Below are 14,713 nucleotides of genomic sequence, written 5' to 3'. Positions count from 1 at the left end.
TCATGCTTCTGTTTTGCTGCCATGGCTGGAGATCCCAGGTTTCTTTTTTTTCTCTCCAAAAATACAGTAGCAAATTGCTTCAGGAATTGAGACAGGAAGGAGCTTGCTGTCTTGGCCTTCTTTGTGCTTCTCTGAGCTACGAGGCTGAGAAGATCTTTAAATGGATTTTTAGCAAATTCAGTTCATCCACAAAAGATGAGGTTAAACTTCTTTATTTGTGTGCAACCTACAAAGCACTAGAGACTGTAGGAGAAAAGAAAGCATTTTCATCTTTAATGCAGGTAAGACTACAAGTTAAAACATGATTATTAATGATTTTCTCAATGCAATGCTTGAATGAACTTTTTAAACTGGAATGAACAGTAAGTAATGCTATATTGACATAATAAATAAATATCATTACAACTGGGATGCAACTTTCTGAATTATTTGATTCTGGTTAAATTAGAAAAGAATGACAAATCACATACTTTGATGCAACTTTCTAGTATTTATAGCAAATCCAAGAAGAATATTTTTGAAAGAATCTTTTTGAAACAAAAAGATAAACTTATGTGGAATGGTACACAAAACCCAACCTTTTGACTGTTATGTGCCACCTCCTATTTACAATTTCTAACTGGAATTGTGGGTAGATCTGAGAAGGAGTAGGATGTCTGCAGACAAGGTGATGTCCCTTTTTACAAGTTTTAGGGTTTCTTATTTTGAGTGTAGAAGAGCTATGGCCAGGTCTGTGCTCCAATTTATTACTTACTTTACAGAGTCAGAAAGCTTCAGCAGGAGAAATAGGGCTTAAAATTGCACAGTTCTGTGGCTTAAGAGCTAAAGAAAAGTGTTCCCTGGCTCTGCATATATCAAGCAAATGCCCCCTTGAAGTGATTATTTTCATGCAGTGTATGTGATGCCTTTTACATTTTGTTCCTGCAGAAGGAGTAGAGTTTTGTTGATTGAATCAAAGCAGTTTGTTACAGTGTGTTGTCTCTCATGTTTAATGTGAAATATCTGGTGCCTTTGCTTTTCAGCTTGTAATGACCAGCCTGCAGTCCATCCTGGAGAATGTTGATACACCAGAGTTACTGTGCAAGTGTGTCAAGTGCATCCTTCTGGTGTCTCGATGCTACCCACACATTTTCAGCACCAATTTTAGGGTAAGCTTTCTCTGTGCTTTGTGTTTTCTTTCTACAATGGAAATGTTGGTGCATTAAATTGGGTAATGACTCTGTTTTCACAATTGCTTTCCAGGACACAGTGGACATCCTGGTTGGGTGGCACATAGATCATACCCAGAAACCTTCTTTGACACAACAGGTCTCTGGTAAGTTTGGCCAGAGGAGCTCACGGAGGGTCTCACAGCCTGCTCTGGCTTGCAGATGTTTGGGGTTTATTTACACCAGTTTGGGTCTTGTGATGTGCAAGCTGACATAAAACCAAATTGAGTTTCTGGCTGCATAACAAGATACTTTGTTCCTAACTTTTTAGCAAATTTGCATTTTCCGTTTTTTGCTAATTCTGGAAAAATGCAATGCTTTATTCAGGGTACATTTAAACACCAATTGGTTTGTGCAATTTTGTAACAATCTTTAATAAATTTATAGGTCTTAGAATACCCTCTGTGAAAAGATATATATTTTTCCTATATACTTTTAGAGAATCTTTCTCACAGAGATACTTTAAAAAATGAGGAGAGTTTTTCCAGTAGCTTTGTCAGTTTTCTTGGGAGTTATTCACAGCAAGTTTATTATTCTTCTTGTATCATAATCCTGGATTCTATCCTTGGTGTTTACTGATGTGGGGCAGAACTGAACCTTAAAAGGATTTTTGCAAAAGGACAGAAGAGAGAGATACAATTTGTATTTCATTTAAAAACATCTGGTGTTAGTATTTTCATGTAGATGACCTCTTAGTTCAGCAACTTTTCCCTCAGAAATTTGCAACTAAAATTTAATGATTGTATGTCACCCTGTATTAATTGGCTTGGTATTTTTGTACAGGATGGCTGCAGAGCTTGGAGCCCTTTTGGGTGGCTGATCTAACTTTTTCTACCACACTTTTGGGTCAGTTTTTGGAAGATATGGAGGCTTATGCTGAGGTAAACAAGACTTTATGGTATATACCAGAGTTAACTGTTGTGATTTTCTTAATAAACCCACAGCTGTGATTTTTATGGCTGTATTACTTTTGTAGAAAATAAAATTACATGGCTTTCTTGGCGAAAAGAGGACCAAATTATGGAGTATAATTCAGTCATGTACAATGACCAGCTGCACAAATACTCATTAACTATTTAATTAGTATCACAACCAGGCTTTCAGCCATTGTTGATTGAGAATATAGTGTTGTAGTAAAACTATAAGCAATTGACCAAGCGGGAATGCCTTTATTTTTCAAGAGCTGATGTGAAGACAGCTCATGACTTTTCCTTGGTGCTTTCTCTAATTGTCCAACCTCAGAGTGTTTCAGAACTTGTAACTGTTTGAGGAAGAGAGGAAATCTTAATGTTTCAAAAGACTAATGATAAATCTGTCTTTTTAAAATAAAACAGCAGATTACATTGTGGAGGAAATAATGCAGCAGGAACTGATGGAAAATGAGATTATATTCATTTAATGTACTTCATTTTGACTTTGTAACCTTTGCTTAGTTAACAGGGCATAGAGTTTATCTGATGTTGTCATTAAAGAAAGAGCTTTGGGGTTGGGGGGAGTGCTGTCTTTTAAGGTGTATGTGCTCACATTACAGGTCAATTATAGTGCATTGTGTATGTTAATGTACAGGTCCTGTAGGTAAAATTGTACTTGGAGCATAATTTGTGTCACTCAAAGCAGAATCAATAATTTGGTCAGTGTCCTTCTCTGTGCAGCTGGGCCTTTGCTGGGGCAGCTTTGGGATTCTCAGGGCAGAGCAGTAAATCACTGCTTATCAGGCTGGCTGCTGCTCTGCTCAATGTGTGTATTCTTAGTCACGGAAGAGTTTTAAGATAACGTGTGCTAACGTGGAGGAGGTGCTTCCAGGCAGTGTGTTTATCTCACAGTGGGGCAGAGCAAGGCTACAGCTCTGCTAATGAGATCAGCACTTCTGGGAATGTTCCCAGGCACTGGTGCCAGCTGGCATGGGGTAGGCTGTTAGTGAACTCTTGGTCTCCAGATCAACATAGTTCACATGTGGGATGGGAATGGCCAATCAAACACCTCCACTCCAGTTTGGGGATGAGAAGTTTTTGAAAGAGTGGTAAAAAGTGTGCAGACAACTGTTGTTACAGTGCAGCAATACAGATGATCATGTTCCAGAGACCAGGAACTTCATAAGCCTAAGGTTTAATTTACAAGATATAGTCTGAGTACTTTGTTTCAGTGGCTAAACTCATTGCTACTCTGTGACTTCTCGTTGTCATTGTGTGCCTATATTCCACCTCCATATGTGTGTGTAGTTAAGAGATACTGGATAAACACATCTGTAATTGGATTGTACAGTTTAACGTCTGGAAAAGAGATGAAGTATTTCCAATCTCACATTTGGATATTTTACCCATGTGTAAGTTAATGGTGTGTGCTGATCCACAAACCTTGTGTGCTGCAGGACCTGAGCCACGTGGCGTCAGGGGAGTCAGTGGATGAGGACATTCCTCCCCCGTCGGTGTCGCTGCCCAAGCTGGCCGCCCTGCTGAGGGTGTTCAGCACCGTCGTGAGGAGCATCGGGGAGCGCTTCAGCCCCATCCGGGGCCCACCCATCACAGAAGCCTATGTAACTGATGTAAGAGCTCCTTTGCTGTGCCTGTCTTGGTTACTCACATGTTTTGTCACCACACAGCAATGCGTGCCATTGACTGAGCTGATTTAGGTTTTATGAATGTTACATCAATGTCTATATTCTCAGCTTTGAGAAAATCTTATTTTTTCCAAGAAACATGCTACAATACTTTAATAAAAGTATAGATTGTGATAGTGGCACATGGAAGTTGTATCAGAAACTAATTTTTTAGACATTTTAACTTAATGTGGCTGGGTTTGCTTGTTATCTTTGAAACCATGTTATTGTTTATTCAGATAACTATGCCACTATGGAAACTTGAATTCTGCTTATGAGTTTGATTTTATAAAATGTGATGGTTTTTATTTCTGTTGAAATTTTATCTGTTAAATCCAATAGCAAGCTTTTCTAGCTGTATAGTATAGGATGGTGTAAACTCAGAATAAATATTATATAATATGCTAAGTAGCTGCTATAATTCTGTAATGGGTGAGGAGATAATATAAAAATACCTGCAGTCAAAGTCTTGTGGCTGCTGGATGACCTGCCCAGCTGGAATTTATGCCCTTGCAGAATTTTGTGAGACACAACTTCTTGGGTAAATAAGTGTATGGATTTCCCCAGTTGAAGACAAGACAGTTATGTAACTTCTGCATTAATCTGCAGGGAATTCTCAAAAGCTCAAGAAAACTCATCTGTCTTTTTCAAGGGGAGTTCTGTTGATGTTAGTTGGAACTGAACAGAACTGTGAATCATGAATTTAGGGTTTGTAGATCTCTAACTGAATTGGAAACCAAGCAGTTGAAAGTTTGATTTTTCTTACACTTCTGAAGTGTAATGTCAAGATGACATTTTTCAGAATAGACTTGAACAAGCTGCAGAGCAGGTAATGGGACAGGATATCAAATGGGTGTGAATACAATTAATTAGCATCTCTCTTTAATGGAGTTTAACTCAGTTGTGTTTTTAATTTTGCAGGTTCTGTACAGAGTAATGAGATGTGTGACTGCAGCAAACCAAGTGTTCTTTTCTGAAGCTGTGCTTACAGCTGCCAATGAGTGTGTTGGGGTTTTACTTGGCAGCCTGGATCCCAGTATGACCATACACTGTGACATGGTCATCACCTATGGATTAGATCAGATGGAAAATTGTCAGACTTGTGGCACTGACTACGTCATTTCAGTCCTGAATCTGTTGACACTGGTTTGTACATGTTTTTATTCTTGTGAGGGACTAGAAAAACAATATTTTTATCAATCTTTAATAATTTAATAAGTTAAAATTCAGGTAAAGTTACTTATTTTTGTGTTTATCCCCAGATTGTTGAACAAATAAATACAAAACTACCATCATCATTTGTAGAGAAATTATTTATACCAGAGTCTAAACTACTTGTTCTTCGTTATCATAAGGAGAAAGAGGTAAGAGGAAGTAACTTCTACAGGTGTATTCCAACAGCCTTCATGCACTTCCTAGAATTAAGCTGTAAAACTCAAGCTGTAAAGCTCATCTTAAATACATTTTTTAGTCTTAACTGAATATCTGAAACTTCTGAAAAGGCAGATATAGCTACTTCTTTGTTTTAGCATTTAGATTTGATAAGAAATGGGAAAGTTTGCCATCATTCCAGGTAGAGAGGTCCTTAGTTCATCTGGCTTTGATACTCAGCGTGTTGGGTGGATGATCTAGAAAATAATTAGTAGAGTCTCTAAGTAAGAGGTACAGAAAACTGAAGATAGGTATCTGTATCAGACTAAGCTATTCATAGATAAAGAAGAGTGATCTTAAAGTCTTTGTTGCTGATTAGTGTGTTTTATGATTGTTTGTTTTAATCAGTTATTGCTGTAATTATGTTCTCAAGGTCGTTGCAGCAGCCCTTGCTGTATACCAAGCTGTATTGAGCCTGAAGAACATTCCTGTTCTGGAGACTGCTTACAGGTTGATTCTAGGAGAAATGACCTGTGCTTTAAATAGTCTACTCCATAGTTTACATCTTCCTGAGGCCTGTTCTGAAATCCAGCATGACTCTTTCAAGAAGCTTATATCCAATGTGGATAATGCCAAGTTTGTTGTTATATTTGACCTCAGTGCTCTGAGTACTATTGGAAATGCTAAAAACTCATTAATTGGGGTGAGTAAAAACTCAACAGACAGTTCATGCAATAAGTGTAAAAAATACTTCTTTACTTAAAATTAATGTATTACACCAGTAGGGCACATATGTATAACTAAAATGATCATATTTGTCTCTCAACTTCCTAAGTTTTAGAAAAACTCCCAGTGTTACAACGCAGGGGAAACAGTGGGTGGATTGTATCTCCAGTTGTTGCATAATGAAAAGCAGTTTCTAAGGAAGAGCATCTTATCAGGGTTATTAAGGGTTTAATGCTAAGATCATCATAGTAATTGCTTTTGAAACTCAAGACAGATAAAAGCAGCTGTAAAGTGTCCTTTGGTAGTATATTAGACATGTGAAAAAGCTTTCCAGATCTTTCCATATAAAAACCTGAACTGCTTTTAACAGACTTCTAAAAATGGGAAAGAAAATAGTTACAGTCAGAAAACAATAGAGTTAAATTATTTCCTGTGGGGAAAAAGGGAAGGACATTATATGATGCTATGAAAATTACAGTTAAGAGTAGATCCTACTTTTTATGTTTCTGTGATTGTTTTATAGATGTGGGCCCTTTCACCAACTGTGTTTGCACTGCTGAGTAAAAACCTGATGATTGTTCATGGTGACATAGCAGTTCACTTCCCTGCTGTCCAGTATGCAGTGCTCTACACACTGTACTCACACTGCTCCAGGTATGGGGTTTGATAATTCAGCATATTTTAAGAGCACTAGGATGGACTGATGTGGATAGAATATATTGTTGGAGGGATGAAATGGAATAGGCTGTTACAATCAAGCTTTTGCCCAAACTTCCTTAATTAATTTTTACTTTCATTAATTGCAGGGAAGCTGTATCTCAGCCAGGAAAGCATATCCTGGCTCTAAGTTGGCCTTTTATTCAAAGATAGATTAGAAATCTTGTTTGAATAGAGATAACTGAGGGAGAACTCTACTGAAAGTAAATGATGAAAGATTATTTACTATTTTGCCTTAATGAGAGATCTGGGAGGGGTAATGAGATGTAAACAACAGATGTAAATACATTTTAGACCTTATTAATACAAACTGTTGTTAAAGTAAGGGAATATACAATTTTAACTGTTGCTCTTTACATTCTTAGCTGTGGTGATTTTTCACTAAGCTTTGGATACCAGATGCAGTTGAGAACAGGTTACTGACCTGCATGGACTAATAGCAAATTGTAGCTTTGTTCTTTTAGGCTAGGGATCAAAATATTTGGGTTTTGTCAGAGTGTGTGAGTGTGTTCATTTAGCTTTCCTTTCCGATTGTTGATATTTTCTCTCCTCCTGTAAACTTCAGGGAAGTATCTCCAATCTCAGGGTAGTTTTACAGTTTATTTTTCCTTGCCTTTTCAGGCACGACCATTTCATATCCAGTAGCCTCAGTTCTTCCTCTCCCTCTCTGTTTGATGGAGCAGTTATAAGTACTGTAACTACAGCAACAAAAAAACATTTCTCAATCATACTGAACCTTTTGGGGCTACTGCTTAAGAAGGATAACCTTACTCAAGATACCAGGTAAGGAAAATATTCTTAGAAATTGGGAAATTTTTTTTTATCAAGTAGAATACATTAATTCAGAAACCAGGATCATTTGAATTTGTAAAACTCAGAGTAAATTTAACCTGTCAAATGTTTGAGGTTTTTTATACACTATTAGTGAAATTGTGGAAAAATGTAGCTGGTTGTTTTTATATATGAAAACTAGAGAAGTTTAAACCATTCTGAGAACTATCCAGTAGAAGCAGAACTGTCTTTCTGTGAAAGAAAGGGTTTGCTCACTGAAAGTATCCTTACCAAAATGCTGTGAAAGCTGGGGACATCTTTAAAGTTAAGAAATAACTTGTTTAGAAAGTGTGAGCTATGGTGTGATACTGATGTACAACGTGAAGTAGTTTGAAAGAACTTTTCTCTAACTCTGTAGAGTGACTAAACTCTTGGTTTTTGAAGGAAACTACTTACAACATGGGCTTTGGAAGTGGCTCTTCTGATGAAGAAGTCAGAAACATATGCACCGTTATTTTCTCTCCCATCTTTTCATAACTTTTGCAAAGGACTTTTAGCAAACAGTAAGATATTGCATATTTTTACTTAACTGTCTTTTACATTTCAAAATTAAGTGCATAAATAGCCTTGTCCCACTGATAGTAGCAACTGTACTTGTTTCATTTACTTTAAGGATGCTTCAAGGTTGTATTGTGCAAGAACTTACTCTTTATATGATTTTTTTTTTTTAAGTAAATGCCTGTTACTTAAACAATTAATTTTCTTAAAATAAATTGCAATCTTAAGAGATTTGACACATCAGTGGCATTTTTGGTAGATCAATTTCCCAGTCACAAACCATTTATCAAAAGCACTGGAACAGTTCTGTCATGTATTCAATTCCAAAATCTGTAAATAATATGGGAACAAATGCAGAGTAGTGCAGAAGTTACCTAATTCCAGCAAGAATGACTTTTTTTCTCCTTTCAACTCCTTAATTTAGCACTTCTGGAAGATGTGAACATTTGTCTTCAAGCATGTAGTAGCCTCCATGCCCTGTCTTCCTCCCTTCCAGATGACCTTTTACAGAGGTACTTGCACAGAGTTCTGTAAGTTATTAGAATTCTGCTGATGATGGGGATATTCACCCTTCTTTCCTTTTTGGTGCTGCAGGTGTGTTGATGTGTGTCGTGTTCAGCTTGTCCACAGTGGTGCTCGTGTGAGACAAGCTTTTGGAAAGCTGCTGAAGTCAATTCGTTTGGATGTTGTGTTGAGGTGAGTTGCTCAGACCAACTTCAGTGTAAATAATGGCTTAGTTTCTTCAGAGACACTTAACCTGAAAAATAATGCCAGTGGACTTAGTTCAAAATCAAAAAGCATGAGCTTACAAAGGTAGTTCTGGGTTGATGGTTGGGCTTGATGATCTCATCCAACCCTCTATGATTCTAGGGTTATCTCTCCTATGCTTTTACTGGTCTAAGAACAGTATGTAGTACACAAAGTAATTAATAAATTTGATTAGTTCTGCATCACTTCTTGAAGTAAACCCTGAGTGTCTGTAAGGTCCCTTTTGTCCAGAGCTTCAGCAATATTATGTCCTGTAATTTGCCTTGAAGACCTGAGCTCTGAAAGCACTTGGGTTACATATAGATATAGTGTGTGTGTGTAACTCTTTTACAAACCTTGTTTTGCTTTATTCAAGTACATTTCAGCATGGGTTGTTTTCCCTCTCTTCCTGCAGTAACCGTACCCACACTGAAATACAAGAAATTTCCTTGGCTATAAGAAGTCACATGAGCAAAGCTCCAAGTAACACATTCCACCCACAGGATTTCTCTGATGTCATCAGTTTTATTTTGTATGGAAACCTCCACCGAACTGGGTAAGAACTCCTTATGGAACTGAGATCTATCAATGCTGAATTTATAGTAAATAAGTCTAAGTTACATTTAAAATTTGTATTTGTTACAAACTACGTTGCTTTACTTTCAAACTTTTTTTATACTTTTATGCTTTTTATACTTTTAAATATTTGTAAACATCTTACATACACACCTTCTGGCATATTTTTTCCTATGTACATTGCTGCTTGGAAGTTAATTTTGTGAGAGATCTGTTTGTGAACAATAGGGAGATGAAGTGTGTACAGTATGAACTTGTCAATGCACTGATGTTTCCTTTCAGGAAGGATAACTGGTTAGAAAGGTTATTCTATAGCTGTCAAAGGCTGGACAAGAGGGATCAGCCCACCATCCCTCGCAACCTGCTGAAGACTGATGCTGTGCTGTGGCAGTGGGCTGTCTGGGAAGCAGCTCAGTTCACTGTGCTCTCAAAGCTAAGAACTCCTCTGGGGAGAGCCCAAGATACATTTCAAACAATTGAAGGTAAAGTAAAAAATATACTTTATTTTGATGAGATTTTTTGGTAAGGTTGTGAGGCAAAGGTGTTCATGTCTAAGGCAAGAGGCACGATGGATTTATTTTTCAGTGCATAGAGATTTTAAAGATTCTGCATAATTACTGTTAACTTGTGGTAGATTTTGAGAGCTAGCGTTGCTATCCCTTTGCACATTTAAATACAATACCCTTTGGTAACTCTTTTTTTCCCATGTTTTGGTAAAATGTGCAGGTATTATTAGGAGCCTTGCAGCCCACACATTAAACCCTGATCAAGATGTCAGCCAGTGGACTACTGCAGACAATGATGAAGGACACAGTAGCAACCAGCTCAGGCTTGTTCTCCTTCTGCAGTATTTGGAGAACTTGGAAAAACTGATGTACAATGCATATGAAGGATGTGCCAATGCCCTTACCTCTCCACCCAAGGTTTGTCTGTTTTGCAGTGCTGATGTTGCATGGAACAGTCTGGTGAATGAGCAGTGTCTTCAGGATTGTTCAGTTCTTAGCCATGGAATTCCAAAAAACTTCTCACAGTTTTCTTAAAAAACTTTGGCTTTAACTTTGGCATAATCCTACAGAACAGGTTAAACCAGGCTTTGTTTCTGGAGTACCAGCTTGGATAGTGGTACAAATCCAGCAAGACTGTAGTACCTCTGATTTGTAGCAGTCACTTATTTGTAGATTGTCAGCAGCCCAATTTAAAAAGTACCACAGTTATTTAAAGCTTTAATTGCTTTTTGGGGAGTGTAGTAATTATTTATAAGCAACACACCCTGTTGTGTATTTCTAAGTGCAAAACATTCTTCACTGTAGAAACAAGCTGTTTAATTACCAGACTTTGATGTGATAGCAATACATGATTTATAGTCAGTGCATATTAAGACTTCTGGCCTGCCAGTGTTCCTGGCCAGTTGCATTCTACATGTGATTTCAGACAACTTACATTAATAAAATTAATGATTAATTGAAGACTGGAGAAAACAAACCTTCCTGCCTTTGATATCAATCTTAAGTACTTAACTGTTTAGGTTTGTGCAGAAGAATGTTGTTGTGAAACTTCTTTCCTGTCTCTGAAGGTTATCAGGACGTTCTTTTACACCAACCGCCAGACGTGCCAGGACTGGCTGACACGGATTAGACTGTCCATCATGAGAGTTGGATTGCTGGCTGGCCAGCCTGCTGTCACAGTCAGGCATGGATTTGATTTACTCACAGAAATGAAAACTAATAATAGTATCTCTCAGGTACTCTTTTCAAACTCTGTGGACTACTGCAGAAATATTCACTATGATATTCTAAAAGAAGTAAGCTAAGGCAACCCGTAGTTACTAAACCAAGTGGTATATAAAAGAATGAGTTATTTAAAGCCACATTTTTAATTTGTATGTTTTTATTGTGATTGTGATACTGTGGATTGGAGGTTAAGATGTACTGAACACATGTGGTCAAATACTACACAGGAACGAATGCTAGAGTTAATTCACAGTTTTAATTGAGCAATTTCTAATTTAGTGGAAACCTTGTGAAACTGATGCTGCATTAGTGTGAGGCCATCCCAAGCTTGAGGTAGTGTGATGTTTGTGTCATGGGAGTGCCCTTCCTCTAACTAGCAGCAGCCAAGTTCAAGGGTGGGATGGAAGGATAAAGTAGTTAAAGCCTTCTTGAAAGGGTTGAATAGTTTCTTCAGTACTTGATTTGATTTGCTTAAATGTTTTACCAGAGGAGGTTTGCTAGTTCTTTGTTACTTTATGCTCCCTTACAAATTCTCATACAGGTACAAAGCCACCACACAGTGATTGCTCACCATTGGTGTACAGGCTGTGAGTTCACAGCTCAAACTCTTCCCTTGGCTCCCCTGCTCTTCCAAAAGCAGTGCAGTGGATGGGATCAGGAGCACTTGTAGATGTGCATAGTGAAATACTGCTTCACCATTTCTGAGCATTCACCCACAGACAGGGGGCTCTTGCATTAGATGAGTTTGTTAAATAATGCTTTTGGTTTGCATTTAGGGAAATGAATTGGAAGTGACAATTATGATGCTGGTAGAAGCATTATGTGAGCTTCACTGTCCTGAAGCTATTCAGGGTATTGCTGTCTGGTCTTCTGCTGTAGTTGGGAAGAGCCTCTCCTGGATCAATTCTGTAGCTCAGCAAGCAGAAGGACGGTAAGTTCTCACAAATTATTGGATGCTACAAACTCATGTTTTTTCCTTCTAGGGAAAGTTCTGCTTCTGAGCCTTTTAAACTGTGGCATGAGTCAAGGCTGCTGATGAACTTCCATGTCAATTATACTCAGTGAATCTTTTCAGAGATGTTATATGTATTTAATCAGTATCAGCTCTACTCATTCAGATTAAAATTGTGACAGTCAAATATAAAACTAATTTATTTATTTCTTTCTCTACTTGATTTGAAGTTAACATTAAAACTTTTATGGACAAGCTTTTATCAAATATTATAACCTGGAAATTCAGCCAGCAACCTCATATCCTACCTTAATCCCTTTCTTTTGCTGAAGGTGATATGAGTATTGGAGTAAAATAATGCTCAAAATCTAGTTTATTTACAAAAAAACCAAAAACCCAGCCTGGTTCTTTAAGATGCTGACTGAAATATTGAATTGTTTTAGGTTTGAAAAAGCAACTGCAGAATACCAGGAGCACCTCTGCTCCATGACTGGAGTGGATTGCTGTATAACAGGCTTTGACAAGACTGTTCTGAAGTTGGCCAATTCCAACAGTGTGAACAATGCCAGCCCAAAGCATTCCTTGAATGGTCAGTGTTTGTTTTCTTTTTGAGAGAAATACAACTGTGTAAATGTGTACATAAAATAAGAACATTCAGTGATACAGCCATGGTGATGTCTGACTCTGAAATCTGAAAACCTGTTTCTGTCTGCAGTTAAACTGAACCACTTAATGCCCTTGAAACCAATATTATGTGTAGATAGGAGGGTTTGCAGTACTGAGATCTAGCTGAATGAAACTAAAGGTAATAGGTAAAATATTTTGTAACTTACTAATTTTAATCTAGTTTATTTTAGATCATCATAACTTAAACCTTTATGACATAATTGTATCATAAATGCACTAGTTACTCAGAGGTTTTTAACTTCTAAGACTTGGTTGCAGTATTCTGTTTCATCTTTGAAAATGAACATCCTTTGTTCCTAATTTAGTTGTTCTGTTTTTCTGTTTTGATGCTCCTTTACAGATACAAACTAAATTTTTTCAAAACCTCATCTGAAAAGGTTCTCTTTTCCCTTAGAAAAAGTGTCAGTGGAAGAATCCTGTAAAAGTTGTGTAACTTTGATCTTTTTCTTTAATTAATAGTTTTTCTTGACAAAAGATGTAGAAATAATGTTTGAGTAATAGAACTGCTGTCTGAAAATATATATTTAAGTGTGTGTTTATATCAAATTTTTTCATTCCATAGGAGAAACTAGAAAAACTGTTCTGACTAAACCAAGTGAGTCTTCACCTGAAGTGATAAACTACCTGGGTAACAAAGCATGTGAATGTTACATTTCCATTGCTGACTGGTCTGCTGTTCAGGAGTGGCAAAACATGGTCCATGAACTGAAGAAAAGCAATAGTAATACCTCAATCAACCTGAAAGCAGATTTTAACTACATAAAGTAAGGGTATAATTCATTTTTTCCACAGTACCTAAGAGTTCATTGTTTTGCAGCTGAAATATTAAAGTTTTAATGGATTTAAAAATTGGATGTCAGCTTCTAAGTAGAGGCATAGAAAGGAGAGGGGTGTTCTTGGGAGGGTGAAAACTTGGCCATGGCATTTGCAGATGAGGAGATAACATCATTCTAAATAGCCACTGTAGCCTTCTGGCTGCTGAGGCTGCTTAGTATTCAAGAAATAAATCCTTCATTGAAGAAAAAAAGATGCCAAATTTATTCTGCTTTACTCAGCAGAAGATGAATCCTTTTGCACAACTTAAATAAAATGTATCTCATGGTTCTTAAAAATATCTTAACATACTAATTCAATGGAAAAAGTGTAGGAAAGAAGTGGTCTTGGCCACTGAGTTTTTTAGTTTTGTTTCTTTTTTAAATGAAATTTAGAATTGTAGCTTGTGCATTTATTTCCTGGCCTTTGATATTTTTCTAGTTCATGAAAAAATACTTGTGACATTGATTAGACCTTCAGAGTTTAAAGATAGTTTCTTTTTATTTGACAACTTGATGGCTTTCCATTCCTGCATGATTGTGGTAAACATAGTAAAATCCTTTTGGCTGAAATTTCTTGACTTGAAAATAAAAAACACAGAAGGAAGCAGTGAAATAAAATCTGCAGGTCTAAAAAGGTGACTGCTTCTGTCAGAGAAAAGAGCTTTTCTTTCCCTTTGGTTCTGGATTCATTCATTTGGTGCAGAACTAGTGCCTTTTATTGATGTATGTGATAATTGAGATTTTTGCTTAGAATTAATTATAAATGCTGTGTAGGATTTGGAGTTAGTCTTGAGTCTTTTCTTTTTGCTGTGTAATATAATTGGCAATGGGAGTGAAGTAAGAAATATGAAAATAAAACTATAAATGTTGAATTACAGATCTTTGAGCAGCTTTGAGTCTGGACAACTTACTGAATGCACTGAACAACTAGAATTATTACCAGGAGAAAATATCAACCTGCTTGCAGGGGGATCCAAAGAAAAAATAGGTATAAATGCATAAATTAACATTTACTTCAAATGCAAAAGTGAATATTTCTTTGTGTATCTGTCTCTATAAATGAGACTAAAACTTCTCAATGCAGTTTGCTGTGTTCAGTGGACTGACCATAACCCTTAAGAATCAAGCTTCAAAAGGATTGGCAGTGGTCATCCTAAACATTGGTGCAAGTTTGTTTTCTGGAGTTAATGTGACTATTTATAAGTAATCTGTGATGAATTTCTATTATGAATATATACACATTTAAAAAATATATATTT

General features: G+C 36.8%; 1 protein-coding gene across 2 annotated transcripts in view; it reads left to right on the top strand.

Annotated features, from left to right (window-relative positions):
* SMG1 (SMG1 nonsense mediated mRNA decay associated PI3K related kinase) overlaps window positions 1-14,713 on the top strand; it is a 60,869-nt gene that overhangs the window by 17,874 nt on the left and 28,282 nt on the right. For both annotated transcript variants that reach the window (XM_064725507.1, XM_064725506.1), the window contains 21 exons: window positions 68-281; window positions 1,023-1,148; window positions 1,243-1,315; window positions 1,992-2,089; window positions 3,577-3,750; window positions 4,726-4,950; window positions 5,067-5,168; window positions 5,609-5,878; window positions 6,425-6,555; window positions 7,240-7,401; window positions 7,834-7,952; window positions 8,372-8,459; window positions 8,542-8,643; window positions 9,110-9,250; window positions 9,553-9,752; window positions 9,997-10,193; window positions 10,844-11,011; window positions 11,777-11,931; window positions 12,396-12,541; window positions 13,202-13,403; window positions 14,333-14,442. In XM_064725507.1, coding sequence (XP_064581577.1) covers window positions 68-281; window positions 1,023-1,148; window positions 1,243-1,315; window positions 1,992-2,089; window positions 3,577-3,750; window positions 4,726-4,950; window positions 5,067-5,168; window positions 5,609-5,878; window positions 6,425-6,555; window positions 7,240-7,401; window positions 7,834-7,952; window positions 8,372-8,459; window positions 8,542-8,643; window positions 9,110-9,250; window positions 9,553-9,752; window positions 9,997-10,193; window positions 10,844-11,011; window positions 11,777-11,931; window positions 12,396-12,541; window positions 13,202-13,403; window positions 14,333-14,442 — 3,203 coding nt within the window. The remainder of the gene's footprint in view (window positions 1-67; window positions 282-1,022; window positions 1,149-1,242; window positions 1,316-1,991; window positions 2,090-3,576; window positions 3,751-4,725; window positions 4,951-5,066; window positions 5,169-5,608; window positions 5,879-6,424; window positions 6,556-7,239; window positions 7,402-7,833; window positions 7,953-8,371; window positions 8,460-8,541; window positions 8,644-9,109; window positions 9,251-9,552; window positions 9,753-9,996; window positions 10,194-10,843; window positions 11,012-11,776; window positions 11,932-12,395; window positions 12,542-13,201; window positions 13,404-14,332; window positions 14,443-14,713) is intronic.

This window comes from Zonotrichia leucophrys, chromosome 14 (assembly GCF_028769735.1).
Source record: "Zonotrichia leucophrys gambelii isolate GWCS_2022_RI chromosome 14, RI_Zleu_2.0, whole genome shotgun sequence".
NCBI lineage: Eukaryota > Metazoa > Chordata > Aves > Passeriformes > Passerellidae > Zonotrichia > Zonotrichia leucophrys.
This window is presented reverse-complemented; position numbering and strand designations above follow the sequence as displayed.